This window comes from Suncus etruscus, chromosome 17, assembly GCF_024139225.1.
Source record: "Suncus etruscus isolate mSunEtr1 chromosome 17, mSunEtr1.pri.cur, whole genome shotgun sequence".
Classification (NCBI taxonomy): Eukaryota; Metazoa; Chordata; class Mammalia; order Eulipotyphla; family Soricidae; genus Suncus; species Suncus etruscus.
In genome coordinates, this window is record NC_064864.1 from 37,219,006 (window position 1) to 37,246,999 (window position 27,994).

At 49.6% G+C, this 27,994-nt stretch overlaps 3 protein-coding genes across 3 annotated transcripts in view; all 3 read left to right on the forward strand.

The window, feature by feature from the left end:
• Positions 1-5,836, forward strand: part of EXOC6 (exocyst complex component 6) — a 165,161-nt gene extending 159,325 nt beyond the window's left edge. Inside the window, exons 21-22 of the mRNA XM_049790835.1 lie at positions 3,090-3,202; positions 4,607-5,836. Coding sequence (XP_049646792.1) covers positions 3,090-3,202; positions 4,607-4,739 — 246 coding nt within the window. The 3' untranslated portion in view covers positions 4,740-5,836. The remainder of the gene's footprint in view (positions 1-3,089; positions 3,203-4,606) is intronic.
• Positions 5,837-7,371: 1,535 nt separating this feature from the next.
• Positions 7,372-15,419, forward strand: LOC126033404 (cytochrome P450 26C1). Its single transcript, XM_049790396.1, is given in 7 exon segments — positions 7,372-7,575; positions 8,253-8,477; positions 8,902-9,177; positions 10,531-10,686; positions 12,353-12,688; positions 15,041-15,214; positions 15,216-15,419. Coding segments are annotated over 7 exon segments (1,575 nt in total).
• A 3,768-nt stretch (positions 15,420-19,187) lies between these two features.
• On the forward strand, positions 19,188-22,716 carry LOC126033846 (cytochrome P450 26A1). Its single transcript, XM_049790878.1, has 7 exons — positions 19,188-19,411; positions 19,578-19,802; positions 20,026-20,316; positions 20,422-20,580; positions 21,053-21,187; positions 21,772-21,924; positions 22,186-22,716. The coding sequence occupies exons 1-7, from the start codon at positions 19,223-19,225 to the stop codon at positions 22,525-22,527; spliced, it is 1,494 nt and encodes a 497-aa protein (XP_049646835.1). The 5' UTR covers positions 19,188-19,222; the 3' UTR covers positions 22,528-22,716.
• The last annotated feature ends 5,278 nt before the right edge of the window (positions 22,717-27,994 follow it).

The window sequence follows — 27,994 nt, forward strand, 5'->3', positions numbered from 1 at the left end:
TAAAAGCACTGAGAAATTTTGGCACTCTGCTCACTGTGGTCCCTGGTATCACGGGATTTTTGCTATGCCATAACCAGGTGTGTGTCAGCACCACAAATAAAATTAGACATGCCAAGGGTTGAAAAGAGAATACAACACTTGCCTTGCATGCTTTTGACCCAAATTCTATCCTGAGCTCCACGTTTGAACTCTAAGTACTCAGGAGTGAACCTGAGTACAGATTCAGTAGTATGCCTTGAGCACAGTTGGTTGTAGCCACAAAGGAAAAAATGTGCAGACCCATGACCAGCAAGTATACCCTTTGATAGGTATTTATGTGAGCACTGTATATGTAAATGCAACCCCTGTAAACATGAAACTCTAACTTGAACCACCTCAACTAAGAGTGTAGTCTCTATTAAGCATGTTTCCAAACTCTGCAATCAAGGAAGTGACAACACAGTGAGCACTGCTGCCAAGTGCACGAGCTGAGGGTCTTGCCCCTGCCTCTCTTAGAGCACCAAGGCTAAAGTGTATTTGCTCCATTGTCAGGTATGTGTATGAGACCTCTCACATGCTCACAGCATGTCAACAACAAATTGGGGGCTCAGAGAAGTGGGTCAAAGGACTGGAACACTCTCCATGCATGTGTTAACTACAGTACCACATGGTCCCCAACCTGGAATGGCCCTCCACATCTTCCTCTAGTTAAACCACACACTCATTGAGAAAAAGACAACAGTGAAGAGAAGTGGAATGGAATTAGTTTTTTAAGAAAAAGTCAAGAATATGAACTTGGGGGTGGGTTGGGACTACACCCAGCAGTGCTCAGGGGTTACTCCTGACCCTGCACTCAGAAATCACTCCTGGCATTAAAGCTTGGCATTATGGGATTCTGGGGACAGATGCCCTATCCTGTGCTACTGCAATGGCCTTCCGAAAGAAGTGTTTTTAAAGTGTCTTCAAAGGTCATATGGTTAATGCCTGTTGAAGAGGAGGGAAGATTTGTATATTAGTGATTCTTTTCTGTTGACTATGCACATGCCCAGACACTCATATCTGAACATTATTTCCAGCTCTAGAATTCACATGTATTTATTATGGAATATGAAAATAGACAAGAAGACCATGCTTATTCCACCATCAAATAACAACCATTCTTGACATTTTCTCAGATTGTCTTCTAATGTGTTTTGGGGCTTTATGTAATTCTGTGTATTTACTTATGGGGTTTTGGATCACACTGCTGTGCTCAGGAACTACTCCTGGCTCTGCTCAGGGTTCATTTCTGAGAATGGTTGGGACTCTATGCGGTACTGGGGATTGAACCCAGTTTGGCTACATGCAAAGCCGTACTTGCTATACTATCTCTCCTGCTGTTTTTGTGTAATTTTAGTAGTAACAGTTATAAATATCTTCCACTTTAAAATCTGTGTAAACAAATTTAATAACTCTATGGCATCCATCTTATAGTTGGGTAGGCTTTTTTTTACTGTTAACATTTTGATTTTTGATGTAAGGTGATTTCAGGTTTTTTTCTCAAGTTTTTTGATAACACAAAACTTTTAAGGTTAGTATCTTGATGCATGCATTTTTATTTTCCTTTGTTAGTGTTTCCTCAAGTTAGGTTCCTAGAAATAGGATTAATGGGTCAAAGGAAGTAGCCGTTTTGATGAAGCTATTAGTATGACAAAAACCACATTCCAGAGAAGTTGTAACAACTTATACTTTCATCATCTAAACTCTCAACTTTTCCTTCTTGTGAATGGAAGGAAAAATGTGCTGGTCACTAAGCAACAGTCAAAAATTTAAAAAATTTAAGTAAATGCACAGCTTTTTTTTTTTCAGTCAGTGCATTCTTCAATATTCTTTGAAGACTCTCATTTCCCTCCCATTGATTCAACTCATTTTATTTGAAAGAAAATAAAATAACTTTTAATTCTAGTAGTGAATATTTTCCTTGTAGAATGTTCTTCCTTTGTAAGAAAATCTCTACTAATCACAATTGGATGGGGAGACTCAGACAAGGCTCTTAACCTCTTTTAGGAAGAGCTAGTTTCCTGAACCTTTCCTTAAGTTTGAATCACCGTAGAAGTGTTATTCTTCTTAAGTCAGTGGTTTAGCTCACATATCCTATGGGTAAATGGAAATATTCCATAAGAAAACAAAACCAATACACTCCTTACATACAAAGTTGAAACAAAAAGGTAAGAATATACAAAAAAAAACGAAGGAAGGTAGGAAGCATTTAGCTTTCTGAAACCATTCAAATAGGGATAGGAAGTTGGTTTTAAATGGTTTAAAGGGGATTAGGGGCTTAAAGTTGGATAGAGAGTTGGGTGCTTTGGTTTAGGCCTGGCATTGCTTTTAAAAGATTACTTCTATATTTGACATCAATTCTAACTGGAGATTATAACGCAAATAGATAATTTTAAAACACTATGAAAAACAAGAGCATTTCCTTTTTTTTTTTGTTATTGTTTATTTATACAAAATACTCAACCCAGAGTTAACAGGCAGAGTTCTGAAGCCTTCGTTTCATAATACTCCCAAGGATCTCTCACCAGGCAGAATCCAGCAGAGGTTGTTTAATGCACTTAATTGAGATTATCTGAGCTTTTGGTTTAAATTACTTTGGGAAAAGTCTAGGTGCAAACAGCTTCTTTGAAAGGTAAACATACTTAACCTCGAAGGAAAAAGGCTCAATTTGAGTTCTTTAAACTTCTTTAGTTAGCAGCACCAGCTTTATTTATTAAATTTATCCAAGTACAATTTGTATAATGCATAAAAGTTGTCTCAATCAGTGTGTGTTACTATGTTAATAATACTGTTTTCATTATTTTAGTGTTCTGAAAGTGCAACCATTTGATCAAAGAAGCAACTTATTCTAATTTTAGTAATTTTGAAAGTGAAAAGATAGAATATGCTATTTTCATTGAGTTGTTATTAGAGTTTAAAAATAACGTTTCTTGTTTCGTTCCATTGAAGAAGCAGAGCATTTAAGTGGGTCAAGAATGGTATATACTTTATATATGTGTTAGCTGGGGTAATACTTTGTTGTTGTAAAAAAATAAAGTTGTTCTAACCTTTTCCTTAATTTCCTCACTTAGCTCCTTGACTTGTTCATGGTTTGGGATTGGTCAACTTACCTAGCTGACTACGGACAGCCAGCCTCTAAGTACCTTCGGGTGAATCCCAACACAGCCCTTACTCTTTTGGAAAAGTACGTATATTCTGAAAATGATGTTTATTGCTAACATCTTACTTTTTTGTGATCCTGTGATACTTGAAGAACTAGAGATTTTCATCGTAACAGAAACATAGATGGAGCCTAAAAGCTCAGTTCAAATTAATGACCAAAGCTAACCTTCTTCTTGCCCTTCATGTCATTGTGGGTTTATGTGAGATGAACAAAACATTTTTCCCTATTATATCCACCATGGAGGCTTAATTGGCCTTAGAAATGGTTACCCAAGAAAGACAAAAATGAAATAAGAAAATAACAAAAATGTAATAATAAGGGAAAAAAGAGAAACAGAAATATTAAGACATGGTTTTGGAGGCATGAGTAAGGTACAATGAGAATAGACTTAAAAAAAATAGAATAGACTTAAAATATTTTACGTATATTTAAATATAATGCAGGAAAGTAAAGTATTTTGTAACGTGACTAAGGAGTTGGGATGTTTGTCATAGAATTAAAGTCTACCAGTATATACTTTGACTCTTCCAGATAGAGAAGTTATGTGATTCAAAAATAATAATAATTTCATAAGAAAATAATACAGCAAGACATTGCCTGATGTATCCTGACAATAACAGTACAAGTTTAGATGTTACTTTCCCTCTTTGTTATGTTAATAGATTTGTGTTTCACCCATTCATTTCAAGTACCATTATTCAAATTTTTCATTTTTGAATTAAAAATATTATTTTTCCACATTTCAGTTAACCACGGTTTACTTAGTTTGAGAAGACAACGGGGTAAAAAAGTACTATATAGTGTCTAATGTGTTTTTCCTTTTCCTTTATCTTCCTGTAAATGAGTCCCAGTCTATAGAGTATGGATTGTAGCATATATTTTAGATTAAGAAATAGTGCATCTATGGGTTTTTAGAGAAATAACTGCACTAAGGACTATCATAACAATGTCAGTATGTGAAGGAAGTAGAAAGCCATGTCTGGGGGGGAGGGAGATGGGGGCATTGGTGATGGGGATGTTACACTGGAGAAAAGGGGGTGTTCTTTTTATGACTGAAACCCAACTCTAATCATGTCTGTAAACATGGTTTTTAAATAAAGATATTAAATAAATAAAAATTTAAAAATTGTAAAAAATTTTAAGAAAAATAAAAGAAAAAAGGAAATAGTACAATACTAGAAAACTTGACATACTTTCACTTCACATACTAATGCCAAAACACTACTTCAGAGGGGATGAAAATAAAGCTGCTTTTTGTGGGGTTCCTATCTCTGTAATTTTATGAATACCTGTTTTCTTTTAAGTGTATTTTTTGAAGCAGAGGATTAGGGAGAACTGGTTTAGAGCACACCAAGACATCTGATTTGTGACAGCATAGCTTTTAATTTTCTTTTATACAACTTCTTTATTCACCTCTTTTCCTAGGATGAAGGATACTAGCAAAAAAAACAATATATTTGCTCAGTTCAGGAAGAATGATCGAGACAAGCAGAAGTTGATAGAGACAGTGGTGAAGCAGCTGAGAAGTTTGGTGAATGGTATGTCCCAGCACACGTAGACTTCGCGTGGCTTTGCACTCTGTGACACCAAACCCGTGATGCCACACTAGTTTCTCACTGGGACTGGTCATGATACATCATTTGTTTTCAGAATTCAGAAATACAGTAGGGAAAAAAGACACCGACGAGAGCGCAAATAAACAATAACAAATACAGTTTGTATGAATTTTTAAAAAGCGAATACTATTTTATATATGGAAAATGTAACATTAATTTTTTGACTTTTAAGGACAAAAGGCAAAACTGTAATATATAATATATAAATCATAAAAAGTCGTGTATAAAATGGATTTAAATAATTTAAAAACATGCCCCATACATTTAATTTGTTTTAATATTTAGAGTTGAGTTTTTTGTTTTCATTAGCATTTGGTTTTGAAATGAAATCTGCAAGTATTTCACTGTTGTGCTCCTCTAGCTTTAATTTCACCACAGTCTGATTTAAATAGACTAAAATTTCTAATTCTTCCTAAACTCAAACGATTTAGCCCCCCAAAAATGGGAATGATTTGTTTTTCTTGGGTGGTTTGATTTCATGTTTCTGCATATGAAGAAAAGGTGTGTAACTTCCCTAAAATGCAAGACTGTTTCTGTTTATTAGAGGCACTATTTTAAAGTATATAGTTTGTAGCTAACCCCATCGTAGGATTTTTTTTATTTGGCTTGGTTTGGTTCCAATTTAAAAAAATAAAGAAAGAGCAGGGCCCAAGTGAGGCTTACTGCTTCAGGCGCAGCTCGCAGGCTAGAACGTTCCAGCACCCAGAAGTTAGCAGTGGGGTCAGATTACTCTCTTCAAACAGCAGGTCTCGCTACCTATCATAGATGGAAACAAGCCAAACCAAATGAACTCTGCGCAGCCTAAAGCGAATGTACATTTTCCTTTGTGTAAATTACCGCCATCCACAGGGAGCCTCGGCCTTATCCTTACTCTTCCTCGTATTTGGGCAGAAAGCGCCTTTGTGCATTTTCAGGATTTCTGCCTATAGGAACCTTATAGTTGACTCTGTAAAAAGAAAAACAAAACTGTAAAGAATTCTATGTACTTTTTTTGATTTTTGTGATGGAAAATTAAAAAGATTAAGCAAGCTGTCGAAAATGCTTTGCAATTGCATCCATTCAGCGCGTCTTGATTTAAAACATCTGCTGCCGCAGAAAGTTAGTATTCCCTAATGTCACCAAAACAGAGAAGCAGTTATTTTCTTGACCATCTCTATATCCTACTAAACGTATTGAAAACAAAAACTTCCACATGGAAGAATGTGGGAATTCTACAGGCACACGCATGTACACACACCCCCACCCACCACACACCCCCACCCACCACACACCCCCACCCACAGCCACACACACACACACACACACACACACACACACACACACACACACACACACACACACAACCGGTGCAGTGAATAGTCTGCGCCCTTCAAAGACGGTTTCGTGCCTTACCTTCCGGGTACTAGTCCCGGCTTCCAAGAGCTGGTTTGGCACCGGCTGCTGGGAGCGACCAGTACAGACCCTCCCCTGCGCTGGTTCTGTGGGCTGCGCACTTCTCAGTACCAGCTCCCCACACCCCCAACCTGGTGGAACAGTCATGCTCGAGGGCCACGGGAGAGCTGCAGCACAGTAGGAACCACAGACGGACACCCACAGCCTGAGACCGACAGCCGGAGAGTGGGTGTGGCCCCGGGACGAATCGGACCCCCCCCCCAGATGCCCGAGGGATGCCCAGTGTGTTTTGCTCCTACGGGTTCTGGGTGTCTCGGGCAACTTTGGGGAATGATGACACTATAACCCTTGGAAGGATCTTCATTATGTAAGTGGTCATTCCGAGAATCTGAAGATGGGGACAGATTGGAGCAGCTCAATGTGGGGTATTAGGTGTAGGCGCAGTCGATGCCAGAGCTGGCGCGGAACGTGGCAAAGCCCCAACAAGAAAAGCGGAGCAAAGGAGGAGAAGCCCCCCTTAATCCTGGAGTTCCGGAGGGGCGGTGCCGGAGGGTGGGGCTCGAGGGGCGCCCGGTGCGCCCACCCGTGGAGCTCTAGTGTGAGGCCGAGGATTCGGGGTGCGAAAGCGCACGCCCCGCCCAGGGATGCGAGCGGGGCGTGTCAGGGCTGCCACTCCCTTCTCCCTGACCCCTCGGGGCGCGCCCGCTGCCCACCGCCTCCAATCACTCCTCCGCGTGGCGCGTTTTAAATATGCATGGGCGCGTCGGGTGCGAATGGGGCTCAGTCCCTAGGGAGGGAGCCGATAAAGAGGGTTGGGACGGGGGTCTCCAGCCTAGGTTGGCAGTGCCTGCGAGGTGCTTCCTTCTTCGCCCTCCTTCCTGCTCCTAGCAGAGGAGTGCTGGCCCGGGAGGTGGTGGGAGGGCCTCCGAGGCCGGGTACTGGGAACTGTCATTTGGCCCCGGAGTCTTCACAGGCTCTCCTAAAGTCCTGGGCCGCCGTCGAGCAAGGCACGTTCCATACAGGCGCGTGGTCCTGCGGCCTTGCACCAACTTGGAGGTTAAAAATACCGGTGTGGGTCCGCAAACACCAGGCCCTTGACGGACCTTCAGATGAGCACTGAGCGCCATCAGGGCCTCCTTCCAACTCTCGAGCCCTGAGCGACTTAGTCCAGGTCTGTTCGCCATGCTCCCCTGGGTGCTGAGCTGCCTGTCCGTGCTGGGGGCGGCAGGCACCGCTGTTCTGTGCGCCTGCCTGCTGCTCAGCCTGGCCCAGCACCTCTGGACCCTCCGCTGGACGCTGAGCAGAGACCCGGCGTCCTCCCTGCCCTTGCCCAAGGGCTCCATGGGCTGGCCCTTCTTCGGTGAAACGCTGCACTGGTTAGTACAGGTGAGCGTCCAGCGTCATTCCCCCTACCCCCGTCCCTCTTCCCTGGGCTCTAAGAGGCCCCATCTGGCTCTTCTTGCTCTTATGCTGGAGGATTCATAGCCAGACCACTTATCCGCCTTTGCCCGGCCGATTCCTCGCTGGGGGGAGCAGGGCGTTTATGGTCGAGATGCTTCCCAGAATAATTTGAGGGTGAGGGGGTTGACTCCCACCCGGCAATCCTCAGGATTTACTCCTGGCTCTGCATTACTCTTGGCGGGCTCTGGGGAATCCTATGGAATGCTGGGGATCGAATACAAATTGGCCGCTTGCAAGGCAAGTGCCTTACGCCTTACCTGCTGTACTATCGCTCCAGGCCCCCTATTTGGGGGTGGGGCGGAACAATTTAAACGCGGCCCCAAACAAAGCGGATTGGGTTGAAGTAGTGGTGCGGAGGGGTTTGGGGGAAGGAGCTTGTCACTATCATGCGACAGTGTCTTCTCTCATCAATGGGAACAGGAGTTCCCGGACGGACTCTCTGTGCTCCTTGGGTCGTGGCCAGGCCCCTGTGGGATTGCCCCGTAAGGAGTTGGGCGCCGGCCTGCAGGAAGGAGTGGAGACTCAGGGTTTGGAGGGGTGAGGGAACTGGGCCAGACCCTGCTGCCTTCAGCCCTCCCTCCCCGTTCCGCCTCGCCACTCAGGGCTCGCGCTTCCACAGCTCCCGCCGGGAGCGCTACGGGCCGGTGTTCAAGACGCACCTGCTGGGCCGGCCGGTGGTCCGCGTGAGCGGCGCCGAGAACGTGCGCACCATCCTACTGGGCGAGCACCGCCTGGTGCGCAGCCAGTGGCCGCAGAGTGCGCACATCCTCCTGGGCTCGCACACGCTACTGGGCGCAGTTGGCGAGCCGCACCGGCAGCGGCGCAAGGTGAGCTCCAAGCGGGGAGGCCGACTGCCCAGGGGACAGTAGAGCCGCTGCTCCGGCCGGCGCACCCGGGGAGGGCCAGTTGCAGGTCCCAATGAACCAGGCGGGAACCCCAGGCTAACCAGTAGGCGGCCACGGACCATCTCCGTCAGTGGCTTGCGTCCTGTCTTCTATGCCTATAATGCTATCGAAAGCATTGGGGACTCAGATCTGGAAAGGGGCCAGGAGGAGGTAGTACCTGGAGGGGCTGTGTCCATTGGAGAGCTAAATGGAATGGCGAGTACACTTATCACGACGAATGTAGGCTACTTGGAGGAGATGGTGGGGACCGAAAGGACCTTCTGGCTCCTCTGGACTCGCGGGAAGAGGGAGCGGGACTTGAACCCGGGCTGATGCCCCCCACCCACCCACCCACCCGCTCCCACAGGTCCTGGCGCGCGTTTTCAGCCGCTCGGCGCTGGAGCGCTACGTGCCACGCCTGCAAGGGGCTCTGCGCCGCGAGGTGCGCTCCTGGTGCGCGACGGGCGCGCCCGTGGTGGTTTACCAGGCGGCCAAAGCGCTCACCTTCCGCATGGCCGCACTCATCCTACTCGGGCTGCGGCTGGACGAAGCGCAGTGCGCAGAGCTGACCCGCACCTTCGAGCAGCTCGTGGGGAATCTCTTCTCGCTGCCCCTCGACGTGCCCTTCAGCGGCCTGCGCAAGGTAACGACATCCTGGACCCCTGTCGCACGCAGTGTAGGGTCCCCAGTGCGGATGGTCACCTCTGCCCGAGGAGAGGAGGGAGGCATGGCCCATGGGGGGAAGAGGCTGGGAGAGGGGGTGTTGCGCCAAGGCTGGCACGCTGTTCTCATTCGCTGTGCGACCTGCTGCGGGCCACAGGCCCTCTCGGGGCCTCTCCTGCTGGGATTTGCTCCAAATCTTTAGCCCGTGGCTTCCAGGCTTTGGGTCTTGGGGGCGGGCGTTTGGCCAGTCCGGCCCAAACGCTCCCTAAAGCGGCTTCTCTGGGCCCAACCTGCAATCCTGGGTTGGAATTTCCAAAGGGCTGCGGAACTTATGGTAGGACTGGGGGTGAGGGGGCGCGGACACGCCCTCGGGGCCCAGCCTGGCGCCAGCCCTGGTTGAAGGGGGCTGGGTGCAGGCTGGCCGGGGGTTCAGGCTGACCTGTTAGTTTCGGGATCTGAGAGCCGCCGCCCCTCCGACTTCAGAGCAACCCGCCCCACTAGGCGCACTTAGGAGACTCCATGTCTTCTCCCGCCCCAGAGAGAAAGAGAGATGGGGCTTCTTTCGGTACTGTGACCTGGTTTTCAATTACCTAAACAAAAAGTAAGTTTGGCATATTTACCGGCAAATTGATTTGCTTCTTGATTAAATCTTGCAGCCTGCAAAATGTAAATAGTCTTATTTTATTGGGGGAAGAAACTGAAGGTCAGAGAGGTTAAACGATTCACCCAAGAGCACACAGCAATTATAAAACCAAAATAACCCTCCTCTTCCTCCTTTTTTTCCTCCTCCTCCTCCTCCTTCTATGTCTTACTTCGATTCTGAATTGGAGGAGCAGTGCCTCCATCTTACCCCTTCTCATAGACTAGGTGTTTAGAACATCTATTGGTGTCATCTAAGTCAGAACTTTGCTGGCAGTGTTAGGTGATCTCTCTGCTCCATTGTCCACTGTCCCCCTCCAGAGCCTAGTGTGGAAAAGAGCACAGACCCCAACCCCATGGGGCTTTGTGCTAGATATGAATGGGCACTGACTGCAGTGTAATCTGGCACAATCTCAGGACCTCTCAGCCTCATCCTCCTCTTCTCAGAATATTGCCACCCTTGCCTCCAAGAGGGCTTATGATAAACAAGAGATGGGGATAAAGAATAAATACCTAAGCATATGTTGATCCCCTGCCATGAGCCAGGGCAAGGAGCTAAGATGCTCAATGGCTAAAACCAGGATTTCCGGAGAACAGCAGCCCCCAGAAATTGCTGGGGTAGATGCCAAGCCATGGGCCCCTGGGCTTTCTTGCTCCACCTTCCTCTCCCCACAAATCCCCTTAACCCTACTAGGGCATCCGGGCACGGGACCAGCTCTATCAACACCTGGAGGAGGCTATTGCAGAGAAGCTTCTGGAAGACAAGGCTACAGAGCCAGGTGATGCCCTGGCTATGATCATCCGTAGCACTAGGGAGCTGGGAGGTGAGCTCTCCATGCAGGAGCTGAAGGTAGGTGGCAGGCTTCCATTCTGCCCTTCCACATTTCTTCTCTGTCCATGGGCTGCATCTCCACAGGCACACCTTGGGGTGAGAGCAAAGAGATCTGAATTCCAGTCATGACTCAGTACTCCAACTAGCTCTGTGGCCTGGCCATGGGCCATCGCTCTCAGGAGCAGAGGTGAAGGTTGATTCTCAGGTCTTTCCTTGCAGATTCCAGCCAAACAGCTCCTCTTCTGGCCCTTCTCTGAGCCCCATGCTTTGCTTCTGCTATCCCCTGACTAGGAAACCTTTTTACTTCTTTTCTTTATAAACTCAAAAAGCTTGTAGCACACATTCACTTCTTTTTGGGGTGCTCCTCTTCCTCCCCAAATCAATACACTCCTTCCATAAGCTATCTTGTCACCACCCACCTCTGACTGACTGCGGTGGACACTGTGCACCTGCATGACCAGTCAAGCCCATGCAGTGGCTACACGAAGAGAAGCTTTAGACTACATCCCTGGGACTTGCTTGAGAATCCAAATTGAGAGTGTAGATGAGAGGTGGGGTAGCAATGGGGTCCTTCCTTCTGTAAACAACTCCCATGTTTTGTTTTACCTGGGCCTTTTCCCCTCCTGCCACCAGCCAGCCTAGAAAGGTGGATTGGGGGCCGGAGAGATAGCATGGATGGAGGTAGTGAGTTAGCCTTGCATGTGGAAGGATGGTGGTTGAGACCCAGCATCCCATATGGTTCCCCAAGCCTGCCAGGAGCGATTTCTGAGTGTAGAGCCAGAGTGGCCCGTGAGCACTGCCTGGTGTGACCCAAAAAAGAAAAAGAAAAAGAAAGGTGGATTGGGGACCAATCTTCATTTCTTCTCAGAAGATGCTTCAGTTTTGCTTAGACATTGGGGCAGGCCAGGAACTTCCCCTTTCCAAGGGAGATTATGAAGTTCCTAGGGGGCTCTGTCCCTTCTCTCCATCTTAGCCCAGACAGGAATAGAAAGGTAACTCTGAGCCAGGACATTCCATTCCTCAACTTTTAGAAGCTGCTTTAGTGCCAGCATTTATGCAGGGACGGGGAGCACAAGAGTGAACAAAATGCTACTTTTACCACCAGGCATAGGAGACAGAACACAGCCTGTGTCACTTCTAGACAACAGGGATAAGCATAGAATGGTTAAGTATGGTTAATGATTAAGAATTTCCAGAAATATGGGCTGGAGTGATAGCACAGTGGCAGGGCAATTGCCTTGCATGTGGCCAATACAGGATGGACCTGGTTCGATTCCTGGCATCCTATATGGTCCCCCTAGCCAGGAGCGATTTCTGAGTGCATAGCCAGGCATAACTCCTGAGCATCACCGGGTGTGGCCCCAAAACAAACACAAAAACAAAAATAAAAGAATTTCCAGAAATAAAGATTAGTATAGCCTGGAGGACACACTGGGAATTGGGGGGCTGAGAGCCCAGAGATAAAGCTCTGGACTCCTTCCTGGGCAGAACAGACTGAGGTTTAGTCCCCACTGGCACTGCTCCAGCAGGCAAAGGACACAGAGAGTACCCACTTCTATGACCATCACGTGCCAGTCTGGAGGCTCATACAGGGCCTCCAATGCTGCCAGCTTGCTAGCTGTGGGGATCCTGGGGCCTTCACCATGAGACAATGATGCATTAATCAGTCTGGACTGTCTTTCAGGAGTCAGCTGTGGAGCTCCTCTTTGCGTCCTTCTTTACAACAGCCAGTGCCAGCACATCCCTCGTCCTGTTGCTCCTGCAGCACCCTGCAGCCATCGCTAAGATCAAGCAGGAACTGGAGGTGCAGGGGCTAGAACCTGCTTGCAGCTGTGTGATTGGGCCCACAGGGGGTGCCGCAGGGCTCCAGTCGGATTGGGACTGCGGCTGCGAGCTGGACCTCAGCCTTACTGTGCTGAGCCGCCTGCACTACGTGGATTGTGTGGTCAAGGAAGTGCTGCGCCTCCTGCCCCCTGTGTCTGGGGGCTACCGCACAGCGCTGTGTACCTTTGAGCTGGATGTAAGTGTTCAGGCCACCCACCCTGGGCCTCCGGAGCTAGGTCCCTACAACATCCAAGTCTTTTTGTCCCATTTCCAAGCCTCTACTTTACCAGCTGCAAAAATGGGTCAAACCTTGTTGCACTGCTTTGCATCAAGGTTGGGTCTCCTTGGTGAGCCCATAAGAACCCTCCACTCCTACTTAGACATTGACACTTGGTGGAAAGCAGAACAACTCTCCCTCCATCCCCTCATGTCTGTGACTCCAACAACAAATGGGTGATGATTATGGTCACTCACCCAGTATATCTGGGACTAGAGGCCAGGGATAGAAAGAAATGAAATAAGGGGAATGGGGTCTGATCAATCTGGCTTGCACTGGGCAGAAGTCATGGTCTGGCTCCATCTCTTGGGCAATCCCTCCTCAGTGCAGGCTCTGTTCACTCTTGGGGAGAGGGCCTGCTGTTGCCTGAGCACACTTGCCTGAACTGTAGCCACTATCTTTCTGTCCCCAGAGTAACCACCTCCTTTTTCCAAGATTGATGTTTTTTTTATGTTTGGGGCCACACCCAACAATGCTCAGGGCTAATTCCTGCTTAATTTCAGGGATTAGGTCTGGTGGTGCCTGGGATCATATGAGGTGCCGGTGATCAAACCTGGTCAGCTACATGCAAGCCAAGCCCCTTAACTAGTGTGCTACCTCTCCAGACTAACTTGCTGGAGCTTATTTTAAGCCCCCAAATATTGAAGGCACATTTGTGAAGAGATTGTGGAGGGAAGGGGCTTAGAACCAACCACTTCATCCCAAGTGGTGTGCATAAATGTAGTCTCAGGCTGGAAGATCCCAAAACATTTGGAGATCCCCGAACCGGAGGAGTGAGTGTTAGGGCCTCTGTGGTGGGGGAATGTATATCAGAAGAAACTGGACAGCCTCAAGCAAGGAGATTTGATTCACTGATGCTTCAGATTGTGCCATACTGAATGACAGAGGTCAGACTTCATCTAAGGATGCTGCAGAGTCTAGCCTCTGGGTGGCTGGGAAACAGGCCTGCAGGGTGGGAACAGGAGAGGGGAGAGCTTCCTACTTTGTCCCCAGAAGCTCTATCTGCCTGAGAGGAGACACCAGCCACCAGTACTGGTGAAGGCTGGAAAGAAGAGGTATCAAAATAAAACAAAAAAAAATGATGGGAAGTGGGTGTGGGGTAACAAAGGGGCAGGAAAGCTCTTTCTCAACTTGGAAGACTCTGTTAGAAGGTGGCTGAGTATTGTGGTGCTGATAGGTGAGAAGCACAGAAGCAAGATTTAGTGCAGTACAAGGAAGAGCTTTATGGGGCTGGAGAGATAGCATGGAGGTAAGGTGTTTGCCTTTCATGCAGGAGGTCATCGGTTCGAATCCCGGCATCCCATATGGTCCTCTGTGCCTGCCAGGAGCAATTTCTGAGCCTGGAGCCAGGAATAACCCCTGAGCACTGCCAGGTGTGACCCAAAAACCACACACACACACACACACACACACACACACACACACACACACAAAAAGGAAGAGCTTTATGGCTTAGCTGACCATTGTGCATGTATGTGGGTGGTGTGGATTGGCAGGTTTTTGTCCTTTCCCCAGGTACAGGCAGATAGTTCGTACAAGACTAGAATCTAGACTTCCTAATGGTCAGAAGAAAAAAGGGAAAGAAAACACTGAAATATAAATAATGAGATATTAGGTCACATTGACTGATCCCGGAAATACATACCAGATCCATTATTCAGATTTTCGCAACCAAATGGGCACCGGTCTCTCATTTGAAGCATTGCAGAGTGGAATTTTGGGACCAAGGGAATCATACATCATCTATAGGGCGCTTGCTTTGCATAAGCAGAACTGGGTTCAATCTGCAGCATCCTATATGGTCCCCTGAGCCTACCAGGTGTAATTTCCAGAGCACAGAGCCAAGAGTGTGTATTGATCACCTTTGAGTGTGCCTCCCCCCAAAAAACACAGAATTTCAGGGGCCAGATACATAGTACAGCGAGTCCAGGGTGCTTATTTTTGCACTAGGCCGGCCCGAATTCAATACCCCATATTCCATATGGATATGTCTCCTGAACACTGCCAGGAATGATTCCTGAGTGTAGAGCCAGGAGTAACCCCTGAGCACCACCAGGTGTGACCCTCTAAAAAGGGGAATTTTGGAGACGCGAGTCCCCTTCCCTGGGCCAAGGCTCACCAGTTTGGAAGGCAGAGCAGTCCTCTAACCCCCTATCCCTCCCTGTCTGTGCCCAGAGATAGTCATAAGACCAGGAGTGGGGTGGAGTGGGGTGTCTGACGGGTTCTCGCCAGGAGCCCCGTGGTCAGGGATCTCTCTGGGTTCCCTCACAGGGCTACCAGATTCCCAAAGGCTGGAGCGTGATGTACAGCATCCGAGACACGCACGAGACAGCCGCAGTGTACCGCAGCCCGCCCGAGGGCTTCGACCCCGAGCGCTTCTGCGCGGCGGGCGACGACACGCGGGGCACCGCCGGCCGCTTCCACTACATCCCGTTCGGCGGCGGTCGCGCGCAGCTGCCTGGGCCAGGAGCTCGCGCAGGCCGTGCTCCAGCTGCTGACGGTCGAGCTGGTGCGCACCGCGCGCTGGGAGCTGGCCACGCCCGCCTTCCCCGCCATGCAGACGGTGCCCATCGTGCACCCGGTGGACGGCCTGAGGCTCTATTTCCACCGGCTGGCTCCCGCCGCCGCGCGGGACGGGGCACGCCACTGACCCCGCCGCACTGCGGGACTGGACGCGGCCGGCGGCAACACCGAGCTACCCAGACGCTCCGAGGCTCCCCGGGTCAACTTGGGGCTCGCCCGCCCTTCCTTTCATCGCATCGCACCCTCCCCAAAGTTGCTGGAGACTGCGCTCCGGGAGGAGGAGCGCGAGCAGAGCCGACGCACCCCGCACCAGAGATGCGCGCGCGCCAAGGCCGGCGAGTTGTTGGGGGGCTGGATCAGAAGGTGCCTTTCCGCTGAGCTGGACTTGATAAGCCCAGGCCACTTCGTCATTTCATCCGCCAGTTCTCCAGACAGTTCCACAGCTTTAGTCTATGCAGGCCACGTCTTGGGGGGTGGGTATCCTACTCTGAGAACACGTTTACTCATATTTATTTGGAGGAGAACAGATGGCTCGAGATCTCCCAGGCTGGATTGTTGGGAGTGAGGGAGTCTTTGTGTCTCAAATGGGGAAGCCAAGAAAAGGGACAGCTGGACAGATGTTTACTGGGGTAAGGCCCCACCACAGCAATAAACTCGGAGCAAAATCCAGAATGCTTTACTGGGGGGGGAGGGGCTGTCTGTCCTTTTGCATGATTGTAGGGAGATGCCTCTCAATAGTAGAGACTCCACTGCAGGGTTGCTTGGCTCTTGGTCTGTTCTCCCCAATCACCTCCATCCCTCTCCCTGCTCAAGCCTCTGGGTGTGACCACATCAGCCTTTTGGCCTTTGTCCCACAGGACTTCTCTTTCAGGACCTTTCCAAAACAAGTTCTCACCAGTGTTTTAGTCCAAACCAACAACCCCCAGCGCCATGACCCACCTGCGCACAGGTCGCAGCTGGATCCGTTAAGCCAGAGCTTAGCTGACCCTGTAGTGAACCAAAAGAAAGCAGATGCCCTCCTGACCTTAGGTTTAAGGTGGTTCCTGGGACCAGAGGAGTAGAGGGAGTATCAATCCCAGGCAGGGCTGGGAGCTCCCGAGCACAGCAGGCCCCTTTAAGCTGGGCTGACTTCGCCATAATCTCCATATGCCACAACTCATCACCCACAGCCAACTGGTGCCAGGCGTTGGGCTTTGCAGGCCCCAGAGCCAGTGGAACCAAGGTCTATCCTAGGGGCTCTCATGAGGGAGACTTCAGAGGCGACATCTTGGCCAAAGACTCTCCAAGTTGGCTGAAATGGTGGAAGGATTCTCTCTTGGGGTAGATTCTAAAGTGGATGAGAAATGTGTCTGAAGCTAGGATGGGGTCATGGGTTACAAGATACTGATTTCCCCTGGATTGTACTCACAGGGTCTGCACTGCGCTTAGGGCCTCTAGGGGGCAGTTCCAACTTCATTCCACCCTCGCTCACACCCAGCCTGCTTGTTAGGTCCTTTATGGAGATAGTGGCTCTCCCTCCCAGGTGTCAGGAATCCTTAGTTCTGACCTTCCTTGAGCCGGATCTGCTCCCTGAGGAGAAGCACAATAAACAGGTAGTAAACAAAAGAGCAAGAATGCGTTCCTGTGGAGCATTGGGGGAAAGAAAGCAGGCCTGGAAAGCAAAAGTGCTGGAGACTCCTATGGAGACTCTAAGGTGGGTAGGGAGATTTCTCAAAGGGGTGCCAATTTTGGAAGGAAAGCAGCGGGAGTAATGGGTGCGGGTACCCCAAGCAAAGGCCACAACAAGTCCAGAATCCTGAGCAGACAATACACACTTCTGAGCTGGGAAGCGGTTGAAAGTGAATTAAGGGGAGGGGGGAAAGGCTGCTCATTTCCCCTACCGGCGAAAGCCAAAGAAAAACAAACGCAGTCACCCCAAAACACCGTTGGGGGAGCCCTCTGCACCCCAGCCCAGTGAAAGCTGTTTTGTAAACATCTTGGAAACATTTTGTTTTCCAGCAAACCAACCACCCTCCTCTCCGCCCACCACCATCCAAAAAACCGGGCAAAGTTTCTAGATCAAAGTTCGTGGGAGGCTAGTGATTTGGGGGGGCCCTTCCCCCGCTTCCATGATCTTCCCTCTCCGGGTTCATCCTTCCCGCTCCACGCCCCCGCGGGGCTCAATGAGAACACCGCAGCGCCCCCCGCCCCCGGCGCACCCCGCCCGTGGCATTTTCCAGTTCGCAGGCCCAGCTCGCTGGTGACCCGGCGGCCGCTGAACTTGGCGAGGTGGCCCTGCGGAGTTCATCGAGATGTCATGGTCCGGCCTGCAGGGGTCACAGGCAGGTCAGCCCCAAGGATTGGGACAGGGCCCCAGGTCACGCCCCCGATCGCCCGCGCGGGCTGCCAGGCGCAATCCAGAAGAGGGGGGCAGAAGAGGGATTTCTGAGAATTACCTCCAGCGCATCTTGCCTTGGTTCCTGCGGGCGCTCAGGTCGGCTTCCGACAGGCGCCTAAGTCGTTGGAAGAAAGAGCTGAGCGGGGGAGACCCTTCTGGGTCTGTGCCCAGGATCTGCGGGATCCCCTGCCCGGGGCGATTGGGGCACTGAATTTTTCGGAGGCTCCACGCGGACAGTATTCCGTCTCTCCTGTCTTTGTAACCCTGAAGGCCAAGTATTGAAGGAAGCGGGTATTCCTTCTCCAAGCAACGTTTTCACAGACGTGCAGCGAGGCTAGTAGAGACCTGGCTCCGCGGGGAACGAAAGCACCCCCAATCTGCCTGGCTTCCAGCGCCGCGAGATTGCGAAATGGCGTTGCTAGAACCAGGTGCGCAGCCCAGCAGGTCCCCTACGCCGGTGCTTCCTTGTGGGAATCCCCCAACACTCCCATTAGCGGTCCCCAGTGGCCCCGATTTCATACACAGTGAGCATCTCCACATGTGTTGGTGTCAAACTGGGTGAGAACCTCCAAGAGCCCAGGACAGCTTTTGGTAAGGGAGCGGGAACTGCAGGGGAAAGGGCCTAGGAACTGTCACTGGAGGCCACAGTTGGAAACTCAAAACTACTCCAAAACATACACAAATGGGGCATGAAGTGCCTTCCCTCAAGCAGGCAGTTGGGCCCAGACATTAAGAATGTATCTACTAGGGCCGAGAAAGAAACCCTTTCCCCTCTCCCCAGCTGGGCCCAGAGGGCTCAAATCTTGGCCTCCATGGATGAAATCCAAAGTGCAGGTGCTAATCTCAAATAAACCAGTAGCCCTGTGACCCTCTCATGTCCTTAAGTGCGCCTCCGTGGCAGTGTTAAAAGGGGTACAGGAGCGCACTGGGTTCCACAAGGCTCCTGTCTGGGGGTGCCAAAAAAAAAAAAAAGACACTTCTGAAGGGGAAGGTCTGAGTTTTGCTTTCATTTAGATCGAAGTTTTGGTACTCATGGGTTCAGGCGGCTGCACCATTCCAGGACATGATTCCCGGGCAGGTGAAATGGAGCCCTGGGGCTTCTAAGTGAAAATTCAGTCTAGGCTCTAGGCTAACCCCCACCCCCCCCCACCCCAAACCAAGTAATTGGGAAGAATTTCGAAGGGACCATCAAGAAGCCCCAGAGCTCGGGAGTTCCCGCCGCGCCGGCAAGGTCCCGGAGCCCGACACACCTTGGCTGGGGAGAAGCGAGCTCTCCAAGTCCTGCGCCTCAGGAGGCGCGCTCCAAGCAAGGCCAGAGGTGCCACCGCCGTCGCTGCCTGAGCGCGGAACAAACGGTTAAAAATTTTGGGCAGTGCCTCGCGGGGGGAGGAGTCAGGGGCCCAACCCGCAATTAAAGATGAACTTTGGGTGAACTAATTTGTCTGACCAAGGTAACGTGGGCAGCAACCTGGGCCGTCTATAAAGCGGCCGCGCGGCGGGGTTCGCCGCGTTGGAGACGGCGGCAGGTGGCGCGGGAGGCCAAGGCGCGCACCATGGGGCTCCCGGCTCTGCTGGCCACCGCGCTCTGCACCTTCGTGCTGCCGCTGCTGCTCTTCGTGGCGACGGTCAAGCTCTGGGACTTGTACTGCGTGAGCAGCCGGGACCGCAGCTGCGCCCTCCCTCTGCCCCCGGGGACCATGGGTTTCCCCTTTTTTGGAGAAACTCTGCAGATGGTGCTGCAGGTAAGAGAGCTGGGCTCGGCTCCCCGGCTTCTACTGAAACCCGGGTAGACGTCCCCCCGGGAGGGAGGTGACGACAGTGAGGATCTGGACTGAGACGGAGGGGTAGTGCTCCCCCGCACCCCCTCTCAGGTCCGCCTCTTTCTCTCGTCCCGCTTTCCTCGCGCAGCGAAGGAAGTTCTTGCAGATGAAACGCAAGAAATACGGCTTCATCTACAAGACGCATCTGTTCGGGCGGCCCACGGTGCGGGTGATGGGCGCCGACAACGTGCGGCGCATCTTGCTCGGGGAGCATCGGCTGGTATCTGTGCACTGGCCGGCGTCTGTGCGCACCATCCTGGGCTCCGGCTGCCTTTCCAGCCTGCACGACTCCTTGCACAAGCAGCGCAAGAAGGTGAGGGTGCGGGTGGCGTCTCCTGGACCACCAGGGAGCGCGGGTGGGGAGAAATTCAGGTCGGTAGAGGATGGATGGCGTGAGCCAGGAACCTCTCCAACCGAGTTGGGTTTTCTTTTTCTGTTCCCCAAGGAGAGGAAAGTGGGATTTGCGGGGTTTGGAAGAAGCGCGCGGCGGGTGGCGCCGGCTCTAACCCTCTCCGTCCTGGGAACATCAATCATAGGTGATCATGCGGGCCTTCAGCCGCGAGGCTCTCGAGTGCTACGTGCCCGTGATTGCCGAGGAAGTGGGCAGCTGCCTGGAGCAGTGGCTGAGCTGCGGCGAGCGTGGCCTCCTGGTCTACCCCCAGGTGAAGCGCCTGATGTTCCGCATCGCCATGCGCATCTTGCTGGGTTGCGAGCCCGGCTTGGCGAGCGGCGGGGACGCCGAGCAAGAGCTGGTGGAGGCCTTCGAGGAAATGATCCGCAACCTCTTCTCCTTGCCCATCGATGTGCCCTTCAGCGGGTTGTACCGGGTAAGGGCGGCTGTGGCAGGGTGCGGAGGGAGCGTGAGACCCCGGGGGAGGCGCGGGCCAGGCGTCTGTCCGCTCGCTCACTGGCCGCGCGCTCTTGGCGATCAGGGCGTAAAAGCGCGGAACCTCATCCACGCGCGCATCGAGGAGAATATTCGCTCCAAGATCTGCGGGCTCCGGGCGGCGGATGCGGGCGGGACCCACAAAGACGTGCTGCAGCTGTTGATCGAGCACTCGTGGCAGAAGGGAGAGAGGCTGGACATGCAGGTGAGCGCAGCTTTCGGCAGAGGCGTGGGACACTTTGGTCCCGCGGGCTTTTTGGAGTTGGGTCCAGACTTAGAAGATGGCACCCCAACAGGAAAGTTCAGACCACTGGTCGGGGAAAGAGATGGAAGGAGCCGCAGGCAACTAGGGAACTTACCCACCAACCAGCCCTGGGGATGTGGTGGTTAATCGAAAGTTGGAATTCATAAAATGCTAATCACGCCTGGCCATTTAACCCAAATGAGTTTAATCTTGGAGTTCCCTGCTGAGAAGGGTCTTAGCTCCATCGGCTCTCATTGAATTACAGGACTTGGCATTTTGTTTATAAATGTTGCTCTCCATGGCTTTTTCCAATAAATGTTTTGCCCTTCTCACTCTGCTTTTCATTCTACTTCCCTCGGCTGTATCTGAGGGTTGGCTTTTTTAAGTTGCAATGCAAGACTTGTCCAAAGTGTAATTGTGACTTCATTCCTAGGCACTAAAGCAAACTTCCACGGAACTCCTCTTTGGAGGGCATGATACCACAGCCAGCGCCGCTACCTCTCTGATCACTTACCTGGGTCTCTACCCTGAGGTCCTTCAGAAAGTGCGAGAGGAGCTCAAGAGTAAGGTAGGAGGATTCTGGGAGTTCCTTTAGCTAAAAAGTGAATCTGCTTAGCACCGCTCCCAGGAAGTAAGTGTGCTTGGGCTGCCTTGTCCAGGATTTCTAAGGGGCAGGGCCAAGGGTGGGTGGCCCAATACAAATAAATAAATAAAAGAATTCACTTTGTGACTGGAATGGGTGGGGGGGGACTAGTAAACAGGTCTTCCCCCAGGACAGGGAGTGCATTTTTATTACTACCCTTTCTTCACTTTTTTACTGAACCTTGGAGATTTACTGATAGGTTGGTTCCACTTCTGACCCCATGTAGACCTGCGTATCTAAGGGTGTGACTAGAGGACTTCTAGGCAGTAAGAGTGGAGAATGAGTGGTGGTGGTGGTGGTGATTAGGTCAGTGGTGGAGGGAGCAGATTCTCCTGGTGTTGTAAATAGTGGATTTGAGTCAAGGGGTGAGGCAAATGGTCACTAATAGCCTCCCCTTCCACTCTCCCACCATGGGGTCCTTTGCATTTAGGCTGCCCTATTTACAACTGGAAAGCTGACTTTATTGGAGCACAAAATAATCGTTCACCTCTGTCTGCCTGTTTTGATAGGGTTTACTTTATAAGAGCAATCAAGGCAACAAGTTGAATATGGAAATTTTGGAACAGCTTAAATACGTCGGGTGTGTTATTAAAGAGACCCTTCGGCTGAATCCCCCGGTTCCAGGAGGGTTTCGGGTTGCTCTTAAGACGTTTGAATTAAATGTAAGTTAAAAGTTCTCTGCCTCCCTCCCCCTCTTTTGTTGTGGTTTTACACCTCCCTTGTTTCCCTGTGCAGTGGCTAGAAGTCCTTATGCTTTTGCTGACATGGTCCTGCCCCCTGTGGATACACCATTCAGCTACCTGAATATCTGTTCCCCTCACCTTTTAAACTCCTACACCTCCCAGGGCATTGGGACCGTGGTTTTTGTTGTGGAAAGTTCACTTCTAGTTGGTCAACCCTTGAGCCTTTATAATCTTCGGCAGGGATACCAGATCCCCAAGGGCTGGAATGTTATCTACAGCATCTGTGATACGCATGAAGTGGCGGATATCTTTACCAACAAGGAGGACTTTAATCCTGACCGATTCCTGCTGCTCCACCCAGAAGCTGCCTCCAGGTTCAGCTTTATTCCGTTCGGAGGAGGCTTGAGGAGCTGTGTAGGAAAAGAGTTCGCAAAAATTCTCCTCAAAATATTTACGGTGGAACTGGCGAGGCATTGTGACTGGCAGCTCCTGAATGGACCCCCTACCATGAAGACCAGTCCCACGATGTGCCCTGTCAATGATCTCCCTGCCAGCTTCACCCCTTTCCAGGGAGAAATCTGAGGGGTGAGAGTGCAGCGACCTCAGACTCACTTGAAGTGTACATAGGAGTACATAGTACCACATTGATTTTTATTCTATTTAATTTCTAAATGTATATGATAGTATTTATGTGACTCTAGTATGGTCCCACAGTCTTTAAATATAATAATAAATTTGTATTATTTTCAAATAAAGTACAATCTGAAGGTGCTTATCTTGCATCTTAGACTCCTGTTAAGGGCACAACTTTTCAGTTTGTTGGTTTGGGTTTGGGGGCCACACCTGGTTGTATCCACAGCTTACTTTTGGTTCTTCACTCAGAGATCACTCTTGATGGGCTCAGAAGACCAAATGGGGTATTTGGGAATGAACCCAGGCTGGACATGTGCAAAGCAAGTGACTTACCTGGTATACTTTCCTCTCTGGCCCTATACAGTTCTGATATTTGTAGCTAAGCCAGATTTTCTAAATGTCTACATTCAGGGCTTAGGGTTTACTCTTTTGTTTTGTTTTGTTTTGTTTTGGGGCCACACCCAGTGACGCTCAGGGGTTCCTCCCGGCTCTGCACTTAGAAATCATGCCTGGCTTGGGGGACCATATGAGACCCTGGGGATGGAACCAAGGTTTGTCCTGGGTCATCCACATGCAAGGCAAAACACCTTACCACTGTGCTATCACTCTGGACCCAGGGTTTACTCATTTTTACATAACTTTTTTTCCTTTTAGCCGTTATTAGGAGACATGTATATTACAGTAGTCCAAAGATAATTTTTATTAATTTTTATTGTTGGGACCTGAATTCTGAATAAGGAGGAGCGCCATTTTGTAAAAGGCACATGGCAGGCTTCTTAGGTTCCGAGCAGGGAGAAACACCATTTTGTAAGGACCACATGTTGTGAGCCTATTTCCATAGACCCCACGTCAGTCTACCTGGCTGTACCAGGTAACCTATCAGGGAAGGTCAAGGGAGCAGTAGGAAGATAACCCTAGACAGCCAATTACTTTAAGGATCATCAGAAAGCTAGAACCTTCCTATATCCCTTCCCTATATAATCCTCATTATGGCCTTGGGCAGGGCTCATTTCCTTCAGGGGATGGCCCCTGGCTGGCCAGGCTGGGGAATCTTGTTGGCAGATGGATTAAAGTGTTAAACTTTATTCCAGTTGTGTGGTCTTATCCTTTTACTCTGGAACCCTACATTTATGATCATTTATATTTACTCATTAAAAAGTGTATCCAAGTTAATTTTAGATTTTTGAGTATGATATTTTTTTAGGAAAGAATGACTTTTTTTTTGTTTTGTTTTTGTTTTTTGGGCCACACCCGACGGTGCTCAGGGGTTACTCCTGGCTGTCTGCTCAGAAATAGCTCCTGGCATGCACGAGGGACCATATGGGACACCGGGATTCGAACCAACCACCTTTGGTCCTGGATTGGCTGCTTGCAAGGCAAACGCCGCTGTGCTATCTCTCCGGGCCCGGAAAGGATGACTTTTAAATTATATTACTTTGAAAATTATTCCACTCGAATATAGCAACTTTCCACCAAAAACTTATTTGTAACAAGTAAAATGATAAATCTACATTGTCATGTGGTGCCAGCATTGCTTTCTCAAGTTCAGATTTTGAAAAAGACAAAGCTGGTCACTGTATTTTGGGGGAGGGGTGACATACCCAGCAGTATTCAAAGGTTACTCCTGGCTCTGCACTCAGGAATTAGTCCTGGAGGTGCTCAGGGATACCAGAGATCGAACCCAAGTCAGCAGTATGCAAGGCAAGACAAACACTTTCCCAAATGTACTATATTGCTTTAGCCCCAAAGCTTGTCACTCTGATTATGAAGATATCACTTCACATCAGATCAGAAATCCTGGCCATGTTTTCTTGACAAAAGCTTTATAAAAGAAAAAGGCATTTTGAGAGGCTAGTCTCTGTTTTAGCTAAGTGAATTCAGGCTTTTGGTATTGAGAGTAAAGGCAAGAGTAGATTTAGCAGACTGACAAGATAACACTTTTTATCTGTGCCAGGCAATAGGGCGTGAGCCTGACATGCCTGATAAAATGGCCCAGTCATGACCCTGTGAACCTTGGCTAACCTCCACAAAAGCCCAATCTTGTCACATTTCTGATCTTGGCACGGCCATGTTCCGAAGGGAAGGCCAGACTCCATCCAGAAAGGTTGGCCCTGGGGACTTGCAAACAGCACAGTTTTGGTTTGGAAATGGCACAATCTGCTTACTGACCCTCTGATGGCTTGTAGGTTTTGGACTTTAAATTTTTATTTCAATTTTAGGATTTGGCAATGGCAGCACCTGGTGGGTGGTCCCAATAGGTCTTTGCAAAGAGTTCTGCCTACAATTAGAGTTACATGGTCTACATGAACTTAGCTTTTTAGGGAATACTTGGGTTCTTAATGTTGGAGTTTCCTGATTTTTAAGGGATGTTTACATAATAATTGACACCTTCGCAATAACCTTATAATGTCTTTTAAAATATACTATGAGAAAAGATTTAGTTCAGTCAAAGCTTTAGGATATGGTGGTGTGTGAAGAGCACCTCTGTTCCCCATGTTCATTATAGGTCATTTCAGAGCATTTCAATAAAATTATCTTCTACTCCCACTTTTTTATTTTTCAAGAGGAAAGTTGGCTTTTAAAAACAAAAGTTTTTGGTGGTTCTATGAATGAGAGTCTCTAGAAACAATGAGAATGCGATGAGACCAGAATCATTTTTGTCCTTCAAATTTTAGAGCCCACCTTTATTTTCTATCTGGAGAGCATTAATGGAAGCACAATTGAGAACTCCTGGACCAAGAACCTGGCTTGCAATTCTCATAGCGACATTTAGCCCAACTCTACTTATTGTTTACAGGGTACTGTAGAAAACGCATTAAAAACAGAATCTTGGGGGCCTGTGAGGTGGCGCTAGAAGTAAGGTGTCTGCCTTGCAAGCGCTAGCCAAGGAAGGACCGCGGTTTCATCCCCCGGCGTCCCATATGGTCCCCCAAAGCCAGGGCAATTTCTGAGCGCTTAGCCAGTAGTAACCCCTGAGCATCAAACGGGTGTGGCCGAAAAATAAAAAGAAAAAAAGATCCTATTGTGAAATAGGACAAAAAAAAAAAACAACCAAAAACAAAAACAAAAACAGAATCTTGGGAGCCTGAGAGATAGCAAGGAGGTAGGGCATTTGCCTTGCATGCAGAAGGCGGTGGTTCAAATTCCCGCATCCCATAAGGTCCCCTGAGCTTGCCAGGAGCGATTTCTGAGCTTAAAGTCAGGAGTAACCTCTGAATGCTGCTGGATGTGACCCAAAAACCAAACCCCCCCCAAAGAACCCACAATCTTGACTAATGTGCTGGGTGTTGTATGAGCTCTTTAGAGGTGGGTGAGCCTGAGGCCGAGGTATTATTTGAGAGCCTCTGCCATATTGGACACGGAGTGACTGGTCGGTGTCTCAGTGTCTACACATCAAAGGAAGGGGGTGAATTTCTGGAGAAAATCGCTTCTACATTTCTTCTTGATTATGGACATGAGAGATCTTGATTATGGCACAGAGCTGGAAGGCACTGGGCTCTCTGGGGCCTTGAATCAGTTGCCCACCTGGACAAGGGGCTGCCCTTTGTCTCTCCCCACAGGTAAGTTGTGCTACTGCTTGAACTCCTCTCTTCCTTCCTCAGGGCTGTGAGTACCTTCAAGGGGTGACCCTTTTCAGGACTGGCCTGGGAAAGCCTCCTGAGCAAGCTAAATCAGGGGGATGAAAAACTCAGTTAGAGAAGGGCTGGAAGTGACTGAGGCCACCCAGGTCTTCTCTGAAGACCTGACTCTCCCAATTCTCTTTTCTCAACATCTGTCACACTGCTCCCCACCTTTCTGGGGAGCCTGGCAATTTGACCCAGGGTCTTCTCTTAATTCTCCCGGTGTCCTCTGTCCTCACTCTTCTGCGAGTGGCCATCCAGATGGGCTCTCGCAGGTCAATAGAAGTGCAACGGCAGCAGGGATAGAAAATCTCTGGCGGGGTTTCGCGTGCTTTTCTCACCTTGCCACCTCCAAGATATCCACAAGGGGGCGGGCTTCTCCTTCTATGCTGAAACTCAGAGCCCTGGGGTTTTCCCCACCAGTGTCCACAAAGCTCAGAGACCACAGATTCTGGCCTGGGGTCTGTTCTTTTCTCAGGCAGTGAGAGGCACCAGGGCTTTCTGAGTTGTGCAAGTCCCTGGCCTCAGGCCTGGTCAAGGCTGCCTGGGATGACCTCTACCATCTTGATCTCCTGGAGGTCTCCACCGGCAGTTCCATTTTGTGGCCTCAAAGGTCTGTTGGCTCAGTTTCCAGTGTTACCACATAGAGCATTGCTCTTGTGATCCCTGAAAAAATGGCTACATTTGGGTGCAGTAGGGAGAGTGGTATTTGAAGGACAAGGGCAGGCTTTTAAGTGATAGAAAAACCCTGTACAAAGAGCTGAGAGAGCATGATGACCGGGCACTTTAAGGTTAAAGTTCTTGGAGATGTGATTTTAAGTCTGTGATTTTAAGTCACTTAAAAAGCATGGAGGGTTGTAGAATGGCAGATATTACCCAGCTTAAAAGTAACGTATTGAGGGACTGGGGTGATAGCACAGTGGTAGAGAATTTGCCTTGCACACAGCTGACCCAGGACAGACTGTGGTTTGATCCCCGGAGTACCATATGGTTCCCCAAGCCAGGAGCAATTTCTGACCGCAAAGCCAGGAGTAACCCCTGAGCGTTACCAGGTGTGGCCCAAAAATCAAAAAAAAAAAAAAAAGAGTAACATGTTGAGGGAACTGGAGCCTCTCTCCATATGAGAGAGCCAATGGCCTGAGAGTAGGCATCGGGACAGAGGCCAGAGAAGAGGGAGAGAGTGGTGAATACAAAGACCCACACGGTCCCTGGCAAGGTCCCTGGCAGAGCTGGGATTCTGTCCTATGAATCACGTCAGTGTCTCAGATGCCAGCTTTACCCGCATCTCTGGAGACTGGGCATCCCCATATTTTCTCTCTTCATAGCTGTCCACCAAAACCTCTGTGGCTAATGTGGATCTGAAAGTTGGGCGATCTATTGAACTCCTCACAGAGCCAGAGTCTCCTGCTATGGTCACTGGGGAACCTCTCCCCTGCCCAGTGTCTAGGTCTTCCAGCTCTACTTTCTGTTCCTTCTCAAACACTTAGGCCTCCGCCAGCTGTGCCGAGGGTATGTCTACATGGCCTGTTATGGGATGATAACAGAGTTTCCTGGTCTCTGTGATGCTATGCACTGACATTGGATGCAAACCAGCTCATAGCTTCCCAGAAGTGCCTCAGTGTGAGCATTTGATCTCTTCTTACGTGCCTCCTTGCCCTCCCCCAGAACATGCTTGTGCCCAGGAGGTAGATTTGGGGGACACATTTAGGAGCGGAAGCTTCCTGAGTCCCTTTAATCTCATTTGCTTTATGTCTTTGCAGCATTGTGGAACCATGTTTTTCTTTGTGAAGTGAAAA